This window comes from Scomber scombrus, chromosome 22 (assembly GCF_963691925.1).
Source record: "Scomber scombrus chromosome 22, fScoSco1.1, whole genome shotgun sequence".
NCBI classification, from domain to species: Eukaryota; Metazoa; Chordata; class Actinopteri; order Scombriformes; family Scombridae; genus Scomber; species Scomber scombrus.
Window position 1 is genome coordinate 24,423,420 of NC_084991.1, and position 20,031 is coordinate 24,443,450.

Consider the following 20,031-nt stretch of genomic DNA (forward strand, 5'->3'; position numbering starts at 1 on the left):
ATAACAAAAATCATTGAGAAGTGATTATTTTTTATTTCACGTGTTTAATTTTGGCGTCAGCAGGCTTCCGTACTCACCTGCACTCCTCCCTCCTCGCGCGCTGCTGCCCAGGTAACGATGACGGTGATACTTCCTGATGCACCTGGTCGCGTTCTGCAGCACCTGTGTGAGTACATTTATTCACTTTATATGAACCTGAGCTTCTTTCTGTCTGCAGCGTCACATTTTATTATCATTAATAACTCATCAACTGCGCGCGCTCGTTAAAGAACCGACTGACTTCCGGTCAATGATCCAAAAACTCTTTAACGTCACAAACAAGCAGCTCAGATTTAAAGTGACGAACGGAAGCTTTAAAGTTGTTTACACACACACACACACACACACACACACACACACACACACACACACACACACACACACACACAAACAACACACACACACACACACACACACAAACAACACACACACACACACACACACCTAAACACACACACACACACACAAACAACACACACACACAAACAACACACACACAAACACAAACAACACACACACACACAAACAACACACACACACAAACAACACACACACAAACACAAACAACACACACACACACAAACAACACAGACACACACAAACACCTAAACACACACACACAAACACCTAAACACACACAAACACAAACAACACACACACACACACAAACAACACACACACACACACAAACACCTAAACACACAAACAACACACAAACACAAACAACACACACACACACACACACACACACAAACAACACACAAACACCTAAACACACACACAAACACACACACACCTAAACACACACACACACACACACACAAACAACACACACACAAACAAACAACACACACACACACACACACACAAACAACACACACACACACACCTAAACACACACACACACACACACACACACCTAAACACACACACACACACACACACACACACACACATACTGTCAAAATACACTAAATAACACATTAATGTATTATATTAATATATTATTCATAATATTATTAATGGTCAGATAAATGCTGACTGATACAACTTATCCTTTATTATTATTTATCATGTAACAGCTGACTCCTCATAGCTCCTCCTCCTGCTCCCTGATTGGTTAGGCGGGTATCTGTCTACCTGTGTGAGCCAATAGGACGCAGCCTCAGGAAGACCCGCCTTGATGAGAGCAGTGACAGGTTGAATGCAGCTAACCCTGCTGAAAACATTAATGATTAAATTACACAATGAATATCATATATATATTATATTATAATAATATAACATAATATAATATGATATAATATAATATAAAACAGTATAATATAATATATATATGATATAATATAATATAATATATTATATTATATTATATTATTATAATATAATATGATATGATATAATATAATATAATATAATATAATATAATATAATATAATATGATATGATATAATATAATATAATATAATATAATATAATATAATATGATATAATATAATATAATACAGTATAATATAATATAATATAATATAATATAATATGATATGATATAATATAATATAATATAATATAATATAATATAATATAATATGATATAATATAATATAATACAGTATAATATAATATAATATAATATAATATAATATAATATAATATGATATAATATAATATGATATAATATAATATAATATAATATAATATAATATAATATAATATAATATAATATAATATAATATGATATAATATAATATAATACAGTATAATATAATATAATATAATATATTATAATATAATATGATATGATATAATATAATATAATATAATATAATATAATATAATATAATATGATATGATATAATATAATATAATATAATATAATATAATATAATATGATATAATATAATATAATACAGTATAATATAATATAATATAATATAATATAATATGATATGATATAATATAATATAATATAATATAATATAATATAATATAATATAATATAATATGATATAATATAATATAATACAGTATAATATAATATAATATAATATAATATAATATAATATAATATAATATAATATAATACAGTATAATATAATATAATATAATATAATATAATATGATATGATATAATATAATATAATATAATATAATATAATATAATATAATATGATATAATATAATATAATACAGTATAATATAATATAATATAATATAATATAATATAATATAATATGATATAATATAATATGATATAATATAATATAATATAATATAATATAATATAATATAATATGATATAATATAATATAATATAATATAATATAATATAATATAATATAATATAATATAATATAATATGAACCTGCAGAAAACTAAACGACCTGGAATCAAAGCACAGAAGAAGAAACGTAGATAATATTATTTTCAGACGTCTGGATCAATCACGTTTCTGATCATCTATAAATATATATATTGATCTTTTTGACTCACTAACATATTAAATGTTGTAACACTATGATGTGATGTTTGCAGGATGGGAGACAGTATGAAGACTGAGCTGGTGAGCGCCATCTACCTGCAGGAGGTGGAACTGCAGGACCGAGCTGCAGACGCTCCGCAGGACGCCAAGAACAACAACAATGGTCAGTCTCTAATCAATCATCAATAATAGATTATTGATCAGCTGTCTGGGGTCATGTGTTTATTGATCAGCTGTCTGGGGTCATGTGACTGTTTATTGATCAGATGTCTGGGGTCATGTGACTGTTTATTGATCAGCTGTCTGGGGTCATGTGTTTATTGATCAGCTGTCTGGGGTCATGTGACTGTTTATTGATCAGATGTCTGGGGTCATGTGTTTATTGATCAGATGTCTGGGGTCATGTGACTGTTTATTGATCAGCTGTCTGGGGTCATGTGACTGTTTATTGATCAGCTGTCTGGGGTCATGTGACTGTTTATTGATCAGCTGTCTGGGGTCATGTGACTGTTTATTGATCAGATGTCTGGGGTCATGTGACTGTTTATTGATCAGCTGTCTGGGGTCATGTGTTTATTGATCAGCTGTCTGAGGTCATGTGTTTATTGATCAGCTGTCTGGGGTCATGTGACTGTTTATTGATCAGCTGTCTGGGGTCATGTGTTTATTGATCAGCTGTCTGGGGTCATGTGTTTATTGATCAGCTGTCTGGGGTCATGTGTTTATTGATCAGCTGTCTGGGGTCATGTGACTGTTTATTGATCAGCTGTCTGGGGTCATGTGTTTATTGATCAGCTGTCTGGGGTCATGTGTTTATTGATCAGCTGTCTGGGGTCATGTGACTGTTTATTGATCAGCTGTCTGGGGTCATGTGTTTATTGATCAGCTGTCTGGGGTCATGTGTTTATTGATCAGCTGTCTGGGGTCATGTGTTTATTGATCAGCTGTCTGGGGTCATGTGACTGTTTATTGATCAGATGTCTGGGGTCATGTGTTTATTGATCAGCTGTCTGGGGTCATGTGTTTATTGATCAGCTGTCTGGGGTCATGTGTTTATTGATCAGCTGTCTGGGGTCATGTGACTGTTTATTGATCAGCTGTCTGGGGTCATGTGTTTATTGATCAGCTGTCTGGGGTCATGTGTTTATTGATCAGATGAGACTTTCACTGTGGAGGAAGCTGTGGAGACGATCGGCTTCGGAAGATTTCACATCCTGCTGTTTGTGATCATGGGGAGCGCCAACGTAATACACACAATACACACAATACACACACATACACACAATACACACAATACACACACATACACACAATACACACACATACACACACATACACACAATACACACAATATACACACATACACACATACACACAATACACACACATACACACAATACACATACATACACACAATACACACAATACACACAATACACACACAACACACCATACACACATACACACAATACACACAATACACACACATACACACAATACACACACATACACACACATGCACACACATACACACATACACACATACACACAATACAAACAATACACACAATACACACACATGCACACACATACACACAATACACACACATACACACAATACACACACATACACACAATACACACAATACACACATACACACAATACACAATATACACACAATACACAATATATACACACAATACACACACATACACATACACATACATGGGGAGCGCCAACATAACACACACACACACACACACTGACTGTTACTCTGGTGTAAGACTGTGAACTGGTCCTTTAAGGTTTAATCCTTCAGATTTCAGTTACCATGGTAACATAAAAGGTTCTTTCTATTGATTAACGGTTGTTCTAAGCATCTGATTGGCTGGTTTCTCGTCCTCAGATCGTGGAGGCGATGGAGATCATGCTGCTCGCTGTAGTTTCTCCAGAGATTCGATGTGAGTGGCGACTCGAGGACTGGCAGGTGGCGCTCGTCTCCATGGTAACCAGTGGTGCTTTTAATGATCCATTATATAGTTATTAAGGAATAACTGACAATCACTTGGCCAATAAAACATCATAATGTACTGTAGTTTATAGTAATGTAGTTTATAGTAGTGTAGTTTATAGTAGTGTAGTTTATAGTAGTGTAGTTTATAGTAATGTAGTTTATAGTAGTGTAGTTTATAGTAATGTAGTTTATAGTAATGTAGTTTATAGTAGTGTAGTTTATAGTAATGTAGTTTATAGTACTGTAGTTTATAGTAATGTAGTTTATAGTAATGTAGTTTATAGTAGTGTAGTTTATAGTAATGTAGTTTATAGTAATGTAGTTTATAGTAATGTAGTTTATAGTAGTGTAGTTTATAGTAATGTAGTTTATAGTAGTGTAGTTTATAGTAATGTAGTTTATAGTAGTGTAGTTTATAGTAATGTAGTTTATAGTAATGTAGTTTATAGTAATGTAGTTTATAGTAATGTAGTTTATAGTAATGTAGTTTATAGTAATGTAGTTTATAGTAATGTAGTTTATAGTAATGTAGTTTATAGTAGTGTAGTTTATAGTAATGTAGTTTATAGTAACGTAGTTTATAGTAGTGTAGTTTATAGTAATGTAGTTTATAGTAATGTAGTTTATAGTAATGTAGTTTATAGTAGTGTAGTTTATAGTAATGTAGTTTATAGTAGTGTAGTTTATAGTAATGTAGTTTATAGTAATGTAGTTTATAGTAACGTAGTTTATAGTAGTGTAGTTTATAGTAATGTAGTTTATAGTAGTGTAGTTTATAGTAATGTAGTTTATAGTAATGTAGTTTATAGTAGTGTAGTTTATAGTAATGTAGTTTATAGTAATGTAGTTTATAGTAATGTAGTTTATAGTAGTGTAGTTTATAGTAATGTAGTTTATAGTAACGTAGTTTATAGTAGTGTAGTTTATAGTAATGTAGTTTATAGTAATGTAGTTTATAGTACTGTAGTTTATAGTAATGTAGTTTATAGTAATGTAGTTTATAGTAATGTAGTTTATAGTAATGTAGTTTATAGTAATGTAGTTTATAGTAATGTAGTTTATAGTAGTGTAGTTTATAGTAATGTAGTTTATAGTAATGTAGTTTATAGTAGTGTAGTTTATAGTAATGTAGTTTATAGTAATGTAGTTTATAGTAGTGTAGTTTATAGTAGTGTAGTTTATAGTAATGTAGTTTATAGTAGTGTAGTTTATAGTAATGTAGTTTATAGTACTGTAGTTTATAGTAATGTAGTTTATAGTACTGTAGTTTATAGTACTGTAGTTTATAGTAATGTAGTTTATAGTAATGTAGTTTATAGTAATGTAGTTTATAGTAATGTAGTTTATAGTAGTGTAGTTTATAGTAATGTAGTTTATAGTAATGTAGTTTATAGTAATGTAGTTTATAGTAGTGTAGTTTATAGTAGTGTAGTTTATAGTAATGTAGTTTATAGTAATGTAGTTTATAGTAATGTAGTTTATAGTAGTGTAGTTTATAGTAATGTAGTTTATAGTACTGTAGTTTATAGTAATGTAGTTTATAGTAATGTAGTTTATAGTAGTGTAGTTTATAGTAATGTAGTTTATAGTAATGTAGTTTATAGTAATGTAGTTTATAGTAGTGTAGTTTATAGTAATGTAGTTTATAGTACTGTAGTTTATAGTAGTGTAGTTTATAGTAATGTAGTTTATAGTAATGTAGTTTATAGTAATGTAGTTTATAGTAATGTAGTTTATAGTAATGTAGTTTATAGTAGTGTAGTTTATAGTAATGTAGTTTATAGTAATGTAGTTTATAGTAGTGTAGTTTATAGTAGTGTAGTTTATAGTAATGTAGTTTATAGTACTGTAGTTTATAGTAGTGTAGTTTATAGTAGTGTAGTTTATAGTAGTGTAGTTTATAGTAGTGTAGTTTATAGTAATGTAGTTTATAGTAGTGTAGTTTATAGTAATGTAGTTTATAGTAATGTAGTTTATAGTAATGTAGTTTATAGTAATGTAGTTTATAGTAGTGTAGTTTATAGTAGTGTAGTTTATAGTAATGTAGTTTATAGTAATGTAGTTTATAGTAATGTAGTTTATAGTAATGTAGTTTATAGTAATGTAGTTTATAGTAGTGTAGTTTATAGTAATGTAGTTTATAGTAATGTAGTTTATAGTAATGTAGTTTATAGTAATGTAGTTTATAGTAATGTAGTTTATAGTAATGTAGTTTATAGTAGTGTAGTTTATAGTACTGTAGTTTATAGTAATGTAGTTTATAGTAGTGTAGTTTATAGTAGTGTAGTTTATAGTAATGTAGTTTATAGTAGTGTAGTTTATAGTACTGTAGTTTATAGTAGTGTAGTTTATAGTAGTGTAGTTTATAGTAATGTAGTTTATAGTAATGTAGTTTATAGTAATGTAGTTTATAGTAGTGTAGTTTATAGTAATGTAGTTTATAGTACTGTAGTTTATAGTACTGTAGTTTATAGTAATGTAGTTTATAGTAATGTAGTTTATAGTAATGTAGTTTATAGTAGTGTAGTTTATAGTAATGTAGTTTATAGTACTGTAGTTTATAGTAGTGTAGTTTATAGTAATGTAGTTTATAGTAATGTAGTTTATAGTAATGTAGTTTATAGTACTGTAGTTTATAGTAATGTAGTTTATAGTAATGTAGTTTATAGTAATGTAGTTTATAGTACTGTAGTTTATAGTAATGTAGTTTATAGTACTGTAGTTTATAGTAGTGTAGTTTATAGTAATGTAGTTTATAGTAATGTAGTTTATAGTAATGTAGTTTATAGTAATGTAGTTTATAGTACTGTAGTTTATAGTACTGTAGTTTATAGTAGTGTAGTTTATAGTAACGTAGTTTATAGTAACGTACTGTTGTGTCCCTCAGATTGTGTTTCTGGGTTTCATGGTTTGCGGGGTCCTGGGAGGATACATCGCTGATAGATACGGGCGCTGGAAGGTTAGAAACTCTTTGATATTTTGGTATATATTTTATTATATATTTATATATTTATAATTATATATTTATATATTTTGCCAGGTTGTGTTTGGAGGCTTCGTGTGGAGCGCGTACTTCTCTCTGCTGACCTCGTTCGCTCCCTCGTACGGTTGGTTCATCTTCCTCCGCAGCATGGTGGGCTGCGGAGTGGCGGGAGTATCACAGGGGTCAGACACACACACACACACACACACACACGCACGCACGCACGCACGCACGCACGCACGCACGCACATACACACACACACACACACACAATAACACACACACTCACCTGTTACTCACCTGTTACTCACCTGTTACTCACCTGTAACTCACCTGTTACTCACCTGTTACTCACCTGTGACTCACCTGTGACTCACCTGTGACTCACCTGTGACTCAACTGTGACTCACCTGTGACTCACCTGTTACTCACCTGTTACTCACCTGTTACTCACCTGTTACTCACCTGTGACTCACCTGTGACTCACCTGTGACTCAACTGTGACTCACCTGTAACTCACCTGTTACTCACCTGTAACTCACCTGTTACTCACCTGTAACTCACCTGTAACTCACCTGTTACTCACCTGTTACTCACCTGTTACTCACCTGTGACTCACCTGTGACTCACCTGTGACTCAACTGTGACTCACCTGTAACTCACCTGTTACTCACCTGTAACTCACCTGTTACTCACCTGTGACTCACCTGTGACTCAACTGTGACTCACCTGTAACTCACCTGTTACTCACCTGTTACTCACCTGTTACTCACCTGTGACTCACCTGTTACTCACCTGTAACTCACCTGTTACTCACCTGTAACTCACCTGTTACTCACCTGTTAGTCACCTGTTACTCACCTGTAACTCACCTGTTACTCACCTGTAACTCACCTGTTACTCACCTGTGACTCACCTGTGACTCACCTGTTACTCACCTGTTACTCACCTGTTACTCACCTGTTACTCACCTGTTATTCACCTGTTACTCACCTGTGACTCACCTGTGACTCACCTGTAACTCACCTGTTACTCACCTGTTACTCACCTGTGACTCACCTGTTACTCACCTGTAACTCACCTGTTACTCACCTGTGACTCACCTGTGACTCACCTGTGACTCACCTGTTACTCACCTGTGACTCACCTGTGACTCACCTGTGACTCACCTGTTACTCACCTGTTACTCACCTGTAACTCACCTGTTACTCACCTGTAACTCACCTGTGACTCACCTGTGACTCACCTGTGACTCACCTGTGACTCACCTGTGACTCACCTGTTACTCACCTGTGACTCACCTGTGACTCACCTGTGACTCACCTGTTACTCACCTGTTACTCACCTGTAACTCACCTGTTACTCACCTGTGACTCACCTGTGACTCACCTGTGACTCACCTGTAACTCACCTGTGACTCACCTGTGACTCACCTGTAACTCACCTGTGACTCACCTGTGACTCACCTGTGACTCACCTGTTACTCACCTGTTACTCACCTGTGACTCACCTGTTACTCACCTGTGACTCACCTGTGACTCACCTGTGACTCACCTGTAACTCACCTGTTAGTCACCTGTAACTCACCTGTTAGTCACCTGTAACTCACCTGTGACTCACCTGTGACTCACCTGTTACTCACCTGTTACTCACCTGTGACTCACCTGTGACTCACCTGTTACTCACCTGTTAGTCACCTGTAACTCACCTGTAACTCACCTGTTACTCACCTGTAACTCACCTGTTACTCACCTGTAACTCACCTGTTACTCACCTGTGACTCACCTGTGACTCACCTGTTACTCACCTGTTACTCACCTGTTACTCACCTGTTACTCACCTGTTACTCACCTGTGACTCACCTGTGACTCACCTGTAACTCACCTGTTACTCACCTGTTACTCACCTGTGACTCACCTGTTACTCACCTGTAACTCACCTGTAACTCACCTGTTACTCACCTGTTACTCACCTGTGACTCACCTGTAACTCACCTGTTACTCACCTGTTACTCACCTGTGACTCACCTGTGACTCACCTGTGACTCACCTGTGACTCACCTGTTACTCACCTGTTACTCACCTGTGACTCACCTGTTACTCACCTGTGACTCACCTGTGACTCACCTGTGACTCACCTGTAACTCACCTGTTAGTCACCTGTAACTCACCTGTTAGTCACCTGTAACTCACCTGTGACTCACCTGTGACTCACCTGTTACTCACCTGTTACTCACCTGTGACTCACCTGTGACTCACCTGTTACTCACCTGTTAGTCACCTGTAACTCACCTGTAACTCACCTGTTACTCACCTGTAACTCACCTGTTACTCACCTGTTACTCACCTGTAACTCACCTGTAACTCACCTGTTACTCACCTGTAACTCACCTGTGACTCACCTGTAACTCACCTGTTACTCACCTGTAACTCACCTGTAACTCACCTGTAACTCACCTGTTACTCACCTGTTACTCACCTGTTACTCACCTGTTACTCACCTGTAACTCACCTGCAGGTTTGTGTTGAAGACCGAGTTCATTCCTGCGAAGCATCGAGCGTTCCTGCTGCCGCTGGCTTCTGTGAGTCTGTCTTTTCAAACTGTTTTAACCTTTAACGAGTGTCGGGATGTTGACCTGTTCACACACCTGAGTGATGTCATCAGATCTCCCAGCATGCTCTGCTTCTGTGCTCAGGTGTTCTGGATGACGGGCTCCATGCTGATCATCGTGCTCGGGATGCTGGTGGTTCCCACGATGGGCTGGAGGTGGATGATCCGGCTCTCCCTCACGCCCAGCATCATCCTCATCTTCCTTTTCATGGTCAGCTGACTCTTTTTCATCTTCCTCGTCATGGTCAGCTGACTCTTCCTCATCTTCCTCTTCATGGTCAGCTGACTCTTCTTCGTCTTCCTCTTCATGGTCAGCTGACTCTTCCTCTTCATGGTCAGCTGACTCTTCCTCTTCATGGTCAACTGAGTCTTCCTCATCTTCCTCTTCATTGTCAGCTGACTCTTCCTCATCTTCCTCTTCATGGTCAGCTGACTCTTCCTCATCTTCCTCTTCATGGTCAGCTGACTGTCACTCCTTCAGTGTTTGCAGCTGGAGATGAACATATGAAAGGAAGTGAACATAACAAACCCTCTGCTCCATCACTCATTTCAGTGAGTCCACTATAGTGGATGATAATAATGGTTTAGAGTAAACAATCACAGACAGTGAATGAACCCTGAGGGAAAGACAGAACTATCCAAAGTAAGTAAAAGATAAAGTTACAACAAAGCAGATATGAGGAGAAATGTAACCAGACTCAGCGACTTCTTCTTCGATCACTCCCAAAGTTAAAGGTGCTGCCACCTACAGACAGGAGTGTGTAACAGCACGGACATCAACCTGTTAAAATATTAGTAGTAAGTATAAATTAAATGTATAAGTGAATCACTGCTACAGGAGTTAATCAGTCTGTCTTTATTGATTATTGATCAGTTCATTCCTGAGTCGGCTCGTTACAACGTGTCAGCGGGAAACATTCAGGCTGCCGTCAACACGCTGAACCGCATCGCTACGATGAACCGAGCGTCTCTTCCTCCGGGTCGACTGATGGAGCCGCCGGTGGTGCGTTCAGTGTGTGTGTGTGTGTGTGTGTGTGTGTGTGTGTGTCTGTGTGTGTATGTGTGTGTGTGTGTGTGTATACACTTTCGTCGTTATAAATTCAGAATGAATTTGGGATCATGTCTGTGATGAACTTCCTATTTCAGACAGAGCGAGGCAGCTGGAGGACTCTGCTCAGCGCTGCGTTCAGGAAGACATCTTTCCTGCTCTGGTACTCATGGTAACGTGTCACTTCCTCATGGTAACGTGTCACTTCCTCATGGTAACGTGTCACTTCCTCATGGTAACGTGTCACTTCCTCATGGTAACGTGTCACTTCCTCATGGTAACGTGTCACTTCCTTATGGTAATGTGTCACTTTTTCTCTGACGTCAGCGTGTGGACCAATCAGGTGGTGTTTCCTGCAGGTTCGTGGCATCTTTCTCGTATTACGGCTCGGTGCTGAGCAGCTCGGAGCTGCTGGAGAAGAACCTGCTGTGCGTGACGGATGCCGTCCAGGTCAGACACCACCATGAGGCCGGCCGCTGCTACTGCATCCCGTTCGGCTTCAACGACTACCAGACGCTGCTCATCAGCTGCCTGGGCGAGGTTGCACGTAAGTCCCAGAGCGGTCCCAGAGCGGTCCCCCTAAACCAGCCTGTCTGTCCTCATTGGTCCCCCTAAACCAGCCTGTCTGTCCTCATTGGTCCCCCTAAACCAGCCTGTCTGTCCTCCGTGGTCCCCCTAAACCAGCCTGTCTGTCCTCCGTGGTCCCCCTAAACCAGCCTGTCTGTCCTCCGTGGTCCCCCTAAACCAGCCTGTCTGTCCTCAGTGGTCCCCCTAAACCAGCCTGTCTGTCCTCATTGGTCCCCCTAAACCAGCCTGTCTGTCCTCATTGGTCCCCCTAAACCAGCCTGTCTGTCCTCCGTGGTCCCCCTAAACCAGCCTGTCTGTCCTCCGTGGTCCCCCTAAACCAGCCTGTCTGTCCTCCGTGGTCCCCCTAAACCAGCCTGTCTGTCCTCAGTGGTCCCCCTAAACCAGCCTGTCTGTCCTCATTGGTCCCCCTAAACCAGCCTGTCTGTCCTCAGTGGTCCCCCTAAACCAGCCTGTCTGTCCTCATTGGTCCCCCTAAACCAGCCTGTCTGTCCTCATTGGTCCCCCTAAACCAGCCTGTCTGTCCTCCGTGGTCCCCCTAAACCAGCCTGTCTGTCCTCCGTGGTCCCCCTAAACCAGCCTGTCTGTCCTCCGTGGTCCCCCTAAACCAGCCTGTCTGTCCTCATTGGTCCCCCTAAACCAGCCTGTCTGTCCTCATTGGTCCCCCTAAACCAGCCTGTCTGTCCTCATTGGTCCCCCTAAACCAGCCTGTCTGTCCTCAGTGGTCCCCCTAAACCAGCCTGTATGTCCTCAGTGGTCCCCCTAAACCAGCCTGTCTGTCCTCAGTGGTCCCCCTAAACCAGCCTGTCTGTCCTCATTGGTCCCCCTAAACCAGCCTGTCTGTCCTCCGTGGTCCCCCTAAACCAGCCTGTCTGTCCTCAGTGGTCCCCCTAAACCAGCCTGTCTGTCCTCAGTGGTCCCCCTAAACCAGCCTGTCTGTCCTCAGTGGTCCCCCTAAACCAGCCTGTCTGTTCCTCATTGGTCCCCCTAAACCAGCCTGTCTGTCCTCCGTGGTCCCCCTAAACCAGCCTGTCTGTCCTCATTGGTCCCCCTAAACCAGCCTGTCTGTCCTCAGTGGTCCCCCTAAACCAGCCTGTCTGTCCTCATTGGTCCCCCTAAACCAGCCTGTCTGTCCTCAGTGGTCCCCCTAAACCAGCCTGTCTGTCCTCATTGGTCCCCCTAAACCAGCCTGTCTGTCCTCAGTGGTCCCCCTAAACCAGCCTGTCTGTCCTCATTGGTCCCCCTAAACCAGCCTGTCTGTCCTCATTGGTCCCCCTAAACCAGCCTGTCTGTCCTCATTGGTCCCCCTAAACCACCTTTCTCTGTTCTTATTGGTCCCCCTAAACCACCTTGTTTATCCTCAGTGGTCCCCCTAAACCACCTTGTTTATCCTCAGTGGTCCCCCTAAACCACCTTGTTTATCCTCAGTGGTCCCCGTAAATATCTGCATGCTGAGCCTGATCGGACGCAGGAAGAGTCTGATGCTGCTGCAGCTGCTGTCGGCCATTTTATTCATGATGATCAACATCTGCACCACCATGTAAGGTCCCTTATTCTCATTTCGCAGGGTTATGACGACTCTGACCGGGAACAGGGTTATGAGGACTTCCAGTCTGACCGGGTACAGGGTTATGATGACTCTGACCGGGTACAGGGTTATGATGACTTCCAGTCTGACCGGGTACAGGGTTATGATGACTTCCAGTCTGACCGGGTACAGGGTTATGAGGACTTCCAGTCTGACCGGGTACAGGGTTATGAGGACTCTGACCGGGAACAGGGTTATGAGGACTCTGACCGGGTACAGGGTTATGATGACTCTGACCGGGTACAGGGTTATGAGGACTCTGACCGGGTACAGGGTTATGATGACTTCCAGTCTGACCGGGTACAGGGTTATGAGGACTCTGACCGGGTACAGGGTTATGATGACTTCCAGTCTGACCGGGTACAGGGTTATGAGGACTTCCAGTCTGACCGGGTACAGGGTTATGAGGACTCTGACCGGGAACAGGGTTATGAGGACTCTGACCGGGTACAGGGTTATGAGGACTCTGACCGGGTACAGGGTTATGAGGACTCTGACCGGGTACAGGGTTATGAGGACTCTGACCGGGTACAGGGTTATGATGACTCTGACCGGGTACAGGGTTATGAGGACTCTGACCGGGTACAGGGTTATGATGACTTCCAGTCTGACCGGGTACAGGGTTATGATGACTTCCAGTCTGACCGGGTACAGGGTTATGAGGACTTCCAGTCTGACCGGGTACAGGGTTATGAGGACTCTGACCGGGTACAGGGTTATGAGGACTTCCAGTCTGACCGGGTACAGGGTTATGAGGACTTCCAGTCTGACCGGGTACAGGGTTATGACGACTCTGACCGGGTACAGGGTTATGATGACTCTGACCGGGTACAGGGTTATGAGGACTTCCAGTCTGACCGGGTACAGGGTTATGAGGACTTCCAGTCTGACCGGGTACAGGGTTATGAGGACTCTGACCGGGTACAGGGTTATGAGGACTTCCAGTCTGACCGGGTACAGGGTTATGAGGACTTCCAGTCTGACCGGGTACAGGGTTATGAGGACTCTGACCGGGTACAGGGTTATGAGGACTCTGACCGGGTACAGGGTTATGAGGACTTCCAGTCTGACCGGGTACAGGGTTATGAGGACTCTGACCGGGTACAGGGTTATGAGGACTCTGACCGGGTACAGGGTTATGAGGACTTCCAGTCTGACCGGGTACAGGGTTATGAGGACTCTGACCGGGTACAGGGTTATGAGGACTCTGACCGGGTACAGGGTTATGAGGACTCTGACCAGGTACAGGGTTATGAGGACTCTGACCGGGTACAGGGTTATGAGGACTCTGACCGGGTACAGGGTTATGAGGACTCTGACCGGGTACAGGGTTATGAGGACTCTGACCAGGTACAGGGTTATGAGGACTCTGACCGGGTACAGGGTTATGAGGATCTTCTGTCTTTCTTGCAGGTTCGGGTTCACGTTGCTGCTGTTCCTGCTTCGGTCTCTGGTCTCCATGAACTTTAATGTGGTTTATATTTACACGGCTGAGGTACGTTCACATTTCTTCAGGTGCTTTACAGGGTTTCCCCCAGAAAACTTGCTAAGCCTGGTGGTAGGTTGTGAGAGGGGCCTGAATGATGGCAGAGTCCTATAGGTAACAGATTCATGACGTAGTAGCATTTAGAGGGTGTGATTCCATGCGGCCTTGTATTAAATCAATGTTAAACATTTACTGGATGACTGTAATAATCAATGTAATCATGTGTTATTATAAGTCCTTTATTGACAATAATTAAGCACCAACTATAAGAAGCGCCACTCTTGGAGTACTGTTCAACACCAATGTTTTAATACAAAAAATACAATTATAATAAATAAATGTTTGCACTTAATAACTTAAAGTAAAATCCTGATGGCACGTGAATTACAAGCCTTGTAATGCTCGTCACATTGTGAGTTAAATAACAATAAATGAAAAAAAACCTCAAAAATCAACCAAGAGATTCAGACTGAAGGGGGACAGAGGCTCACTGATATTAAGAGGTATGTATCATTTGGCCTCTCAGTGGTTACGTGATGAAAAAGACACCTGACCTCAGACCCGCCATGTGTTCACGTGTTGACCATAAGTTGTTACCATTGCGCTTTCAACTTTGTTACTGCTGTATAAAAACCTATTTTAAATAAATGATGCCGCCAAGCTTATAATACACTGGGGGAAACCCTGCTTTAGTTCAGGTCTCAGGTGTAACAGGTGTAACAGGTGTTACAGGTGTTACAGGTGTTACAGGTGTTACAGGTGTTTGTGTCTCAGGTGTAACAGGTGTTACAGGTGTAACAGGTGTAGCAGGTGTTTGTGTCTCAGGTGTAACAGGTGTAACAGGTGTAGCAGGTGTAACAGGTGTTACAGGTGTAACAGGTGTAGCAGGTGTAACAGGTGTTACAGGTGTTTGTGTCTCAGGTGTAACAGGTGTTACAGGTGTTTGTGTCTCAGGTGTAACAGGTGTTTGTGTCTCAGGTGTAACAGGTGTTACAGGTGTTTGTGTCTCAGGTGTTACAGGTGTTTGTGTCTCAGGTGTTACAGGTGTTTGTGTAGCAGGTGTAACAGGTGTTTGTGTCTCAGGTGTAACAGGTGTTTGTGTCTCAGGTGTAACAGGTGTTTGTGTCTCAGGTGTTACAGGTGTAACAGGTGTTTGTGTCTCAGGTGTTACAGGTGTAACAGGTGTTTGTGTCTCAGGTGTTACAGGTGTTTGTGTCTCAGGTGTAACAGGTGTTTGTGTCTCAGGTGTAACAGGTGTTACAGGTGTTTGTGTCTCAGGTGTAACAGGTGTTTGTGTCTCAGGTGTTACAGGTGTTTGTGTCTCAGGTGTAACAGGTGTTTGTGTCTCAGGTGTAACAGGTGTTTGTGTCTCAGGTGTAACAGGTGTTTGTGTCTCAGGTGTTACAGGTGTAACAGGTGTTTGTGTCTCAGGTGTTACAGGTGTTTGTGTCTCAGGTGTAACAGGTGTTTGTGTCTCAGGTGTAACAGGTGTTACAGGTGTTTGTGTCTCAGGTGTTACAGGTGTTTGTGTCTCAGGTGTAACAGGTGTTACAGGTGTTTGTGTCTCAGGTGTTACAGGTGTTTGTGTCTCAGGTGTAACAGGTGTTTGTGTCTCAGGTGTAACAGGTGTTTGTGTCTCAGGTGTAACAGGTGTTTGTGTCTCAGGTGTTACAGGTGTTTGTGTCTCAGGTGTAACAGGTGTTTGTGTCTCAGGTGTAACAGGTGTTTTTGTCTCAGGTGTAACAGGTGTTTGTGTCTCAGGTGTAACAGGTGTTACAGGTGTTTGTGTCTCAGGTGTAACAGGTGTTTGTGTCTCAGGTGTTACAGGTGTTACAGGTGTTTGTGTCTCAGGTGTTACAGGTGTTTGTGTCTCAGGTGTTACAGGTGTTTGTGTCTCAGGTGTAACAGGTGTTACAGGTGTTTGTGTCTCAGGTGTAACAGGTGTTTGTGTCTCAGGTGTTACAGGTGTTTGTGTCTCAGGTGTAACAGGTGTTACAGGTGTTTGTGTCTCAGGTGTAACAGGTGTTTGTGTCTCAGGTGTTACAGGTGTTTGTGTCTCAGGTGTTACAGGTGTTTGTGTCTCAGGTGTAACAGGTGTTACAGATGTTTGTGTCTCAGGTGTAACAGGTGTTTGTGTCTCAGGTGTAACAGGTGTTTGTGTCTCAGGTGTTACAGGTGTTTGTGTCTCAGGTGTAACAGGTGTTTGTGTCTCAGGTGTAACAGGTGTTTGTGTCTCAGGTGTAACAGGTGTTTGTGTCTCAGGTGTAACAGGTGTTTGTGTCTCAGGTGTAACAGGTGTTACAGGTGTTTGTGTCTCAGGTGTAACAGGTTTTTGTGTCTCAGGTGTAACAGGTGTTTGTGTCTCAGGTGTAACAGGTGTTACAGGTGTTTGTGTCTCAGGTGTAACAGGTTTTTGTGTCTCAGGTGTAACAGGTGTTTGTGTCTCAGGTGTAACAGGTGTTACAGGTGTTTGTGTCTCAGGTGTAACAGGTTTTTGTGTCTCAGGTGTAACAGGTGTTTGTGTCTCAGGTGTTACAGATGTTTGTGTCTCAGGTGTAACAGGTGTTTGTGTCTCAGGTGTAACAGGTGTTTGTGTCTCAGGTGTAACAGGTGTTTGTGTCTCAGGTGTAACAGGTGTTTGTGTCTCAGGTGTAACAGGTGTTACAGGTGTTTGTGTCTCAGGTGTAACAGGTTTTTGTGTCTCAGGTGTAACAGGTGTTTGTGTCTCAGGTGTAACAGGTGTTACAGGTGTTTGTGTCTCAGGTGTAACAGGTTTTTGTGTCTCAGGTGTAACAGGTGTTTGTGTCTCAGGTGTAACAGGTGTTACAGGTGTTTGTGTCTCAGGTGTTACAGGTGTTTGTGTCTCAGGTGTTACAGGTGTTTGTGTCTCAGGTGTTACAGGTGTTTGTGTCTCAGGTGTAACAGGTGTTACAGGTGTTTGTGTCTCAGGTGTTACAGGTGTTTGTGTCTCAGGTGTTACAGGTGTTTGTGTCTCAGGTGTAACAGGTGTTTGTGTCTCAGGTGTATCCCACGGCGGTTCGCTCTCTGGGGATGGGCTTCTGTACGTCGTTCAGTCGAATCGGAGGAATGATCGCTCCTTTCATCGCTCAGGTGTGTTTATGATCGTGTTTTTGGGTTCAGGGGATCTGGAGTCAGGTGGTTTACCTGTGTGTGTACTTCAGGTGCTGATGTCTCAGTCGGTGATTCTGGCTCTCAGTCCGTTCGCTGTGTCGTGTGTGATCTGTGCTGCAGGAAGCTTCCTGCTGCCCATAGAGACCAAAGGACGAGCTCTGCTGGTGAGAAACAAGGATTACTCATTATAACTTTAGTATTAATTTAATATAAATTATTAATATTCATTATTTATCATAATGTATTTCAGTTTTAAACTAAACGTTTCTCTTTTCCTGTTACAGCAAAGCTCCTGATGTCTGTTACTCTTCTTCTTGTTATCTGTAATGTAAAGAAATTAAATGTAATTCTGCTAACAGCTGATTGTGTGAATGAGTTTAATGATTAATGGAGAAACGCTGAATACAGAACATTTATATACGGTTATTATGTCACATAAAGTGAAGAGCAGGGTTGGGGGGGGGGGTAAGAGCAGGGTTAGGGTTGGGGGGGTAAGAGCAGGGTTAGGGTTGGGGGCGGGGGGGGGTAAGAGCAGGGTTAGGGTTGGGGGGGTAAGAGCAGGGTTAGGGTTGGGGGCGGGGGGGGGGGTAAGAGCAGGGTTGGGGTTGGGGGGGGTAAGAGCAGGGTTAGGGTTGGGGGCGGGGGGGGTAAGAGCAGGGTTAGGGTTGGGGGGTAAGAGCAGGGTTAGGGTTTTGGGGGGGGTAAGAGCAGGGTTAGGGTTGGGGGCGGGGGGGGGTAAGAGCAGGGTTGGGGTTGGGGGGGGTAAGAGCAGGTTAGGGTTGGGGGCGGGGGGGGGTAAGAGCAGGGTTGGGGTTGGGGGGGTAAGAGCAGGGTTAGGGTTGGGGGCGGGGGGGGGTAAGAGCAGGGTTGGGGGTTGGGGGGGGTAAGAGCAGGGTTAGGGTTGGGGGCGGGGGGGGTAAGAGCAGGGTTGGGGGGGGGGGGTAAGAGCAGGAACAGTAACATGTCAGTAGTGTGTGTTGGTCTGTTGCAGTGATGGAGATGTGTTTAAAAGCCTGGATGCAGTTTATAACTAGTATGTTAGCACATGTTTGAGAATGTGAGTGTGTGTGTGTGTGTGTGTGTGTGTGTGTGTGTGTGTGTGTGTGTGTGTGTGTGTGTGTGTGTGTGTGTGTGTGTGTAATAAAGACTGTAAATGGGAAATTGTGTGAGTCATTCCTGCTGTTAGTGTAAAGATTTACACATGATGGATCAGACTGTGTGATGATGTCATTATATTTAAAGGAGGTCTGGACTACAACTAGTAACTAAGTACTCAGTTACTGTTCTCACAAGGTAATGTAACTAGTTACTTTATAATGTAACTAGTTACTTTATAATGTAACTAGTTACTTTATAATGTAACTAGTTACTTTATAATGTAACTAGTTACTTTATAATGTAACTAGTTACTAGGGTTATGAAGGGAATGACCGGCAGCGTGCCGCGGCTGGATTCCAGTGATGCTGTGATTACGTGGCGCTCCCACATGAAAGATGTTAATAATTTCCTTCATTTTAATATATTTATGTGTTTATAATATCCTAATAGTTTGTTTTGTTATCATAAAAATAATAATAAATAATTATCATTATTATCATTAACCAGGTTAGGGTCTGGGCTCTGCCAACACAGCAGCACGGTTACAGGAAAAGAATCTGAGTTTTCACTGGTGCTTTAAATTCAGTCAGAGATACGAGGTTTGAAGATGAAGTCAGATTGTAAATCAAACATCAGGAGCCGAAACCTAAAAGCTTTCTCAGTTCTTACTTTGGGAACAACAAAGTGTCTAAATGTGCCTTGTGTCCATTTTAAAAGAGAAGATGAGTCAGACGGAGTTTAGTCCAGAGAGGATTTATAGATGAACACAAACCAGTGATTCCCTTTAGAGAACAGTTTGTAATACATGTCAGAGCACACGATGCAGCTGCATCACATCTCCATAAGTACAGGAGCATCACGATGCAGCTGCATCACATCTCCATAAGTTACAGAGCATCACGATGCAGCTGCATCACATCTCCATAAGTTACAGAGCATCACGATGCAGCTGCATCACAGTCTCC

The 20,031-nt window shown here is 41.3% G+C and overlaps 1 protein-coding gene across 1 annotated transcript; it reads left to right on the forward strand.

Moving 5' to 3' along the window:
• The first annotated feature begins 113 nt into the window (after positions 1-113).
• Positions 114-18,347, forward strand: svopl (SVOP-like). Its single transcript, XM_062443470.1, has 16 exons — positions 114-166; positions 2,575-2,684; positions 3,677-3,765; positions 4,429-4,527; positions 7,424-7,495; positions 7,577-7,701; positions 10,037-10,100; positions 10,215-10,340; positions 11,004-11,132; positions 11,276-11,349; positions 11,537-11,724; positions 13,191-13,302; positions 14,764-14,845; positions 17,858-17,947; positions 18,019-18,132; positions 18,253-18,347. The coding sequence occupies exons 2-16, from the start codon at positions 2,576-2,578 to the stop codon at positions 18,262-18,264; spliced, it is 1,485 nt and encodes a 494-aa protein (XP_062299454.1). The 5' UTR covers positions 114-166; position 2,575; the 3' UTR covers positions 18,265-18,347.
• Positions 18,348-20,031: the final 1,684 nt, after the last annotated feature.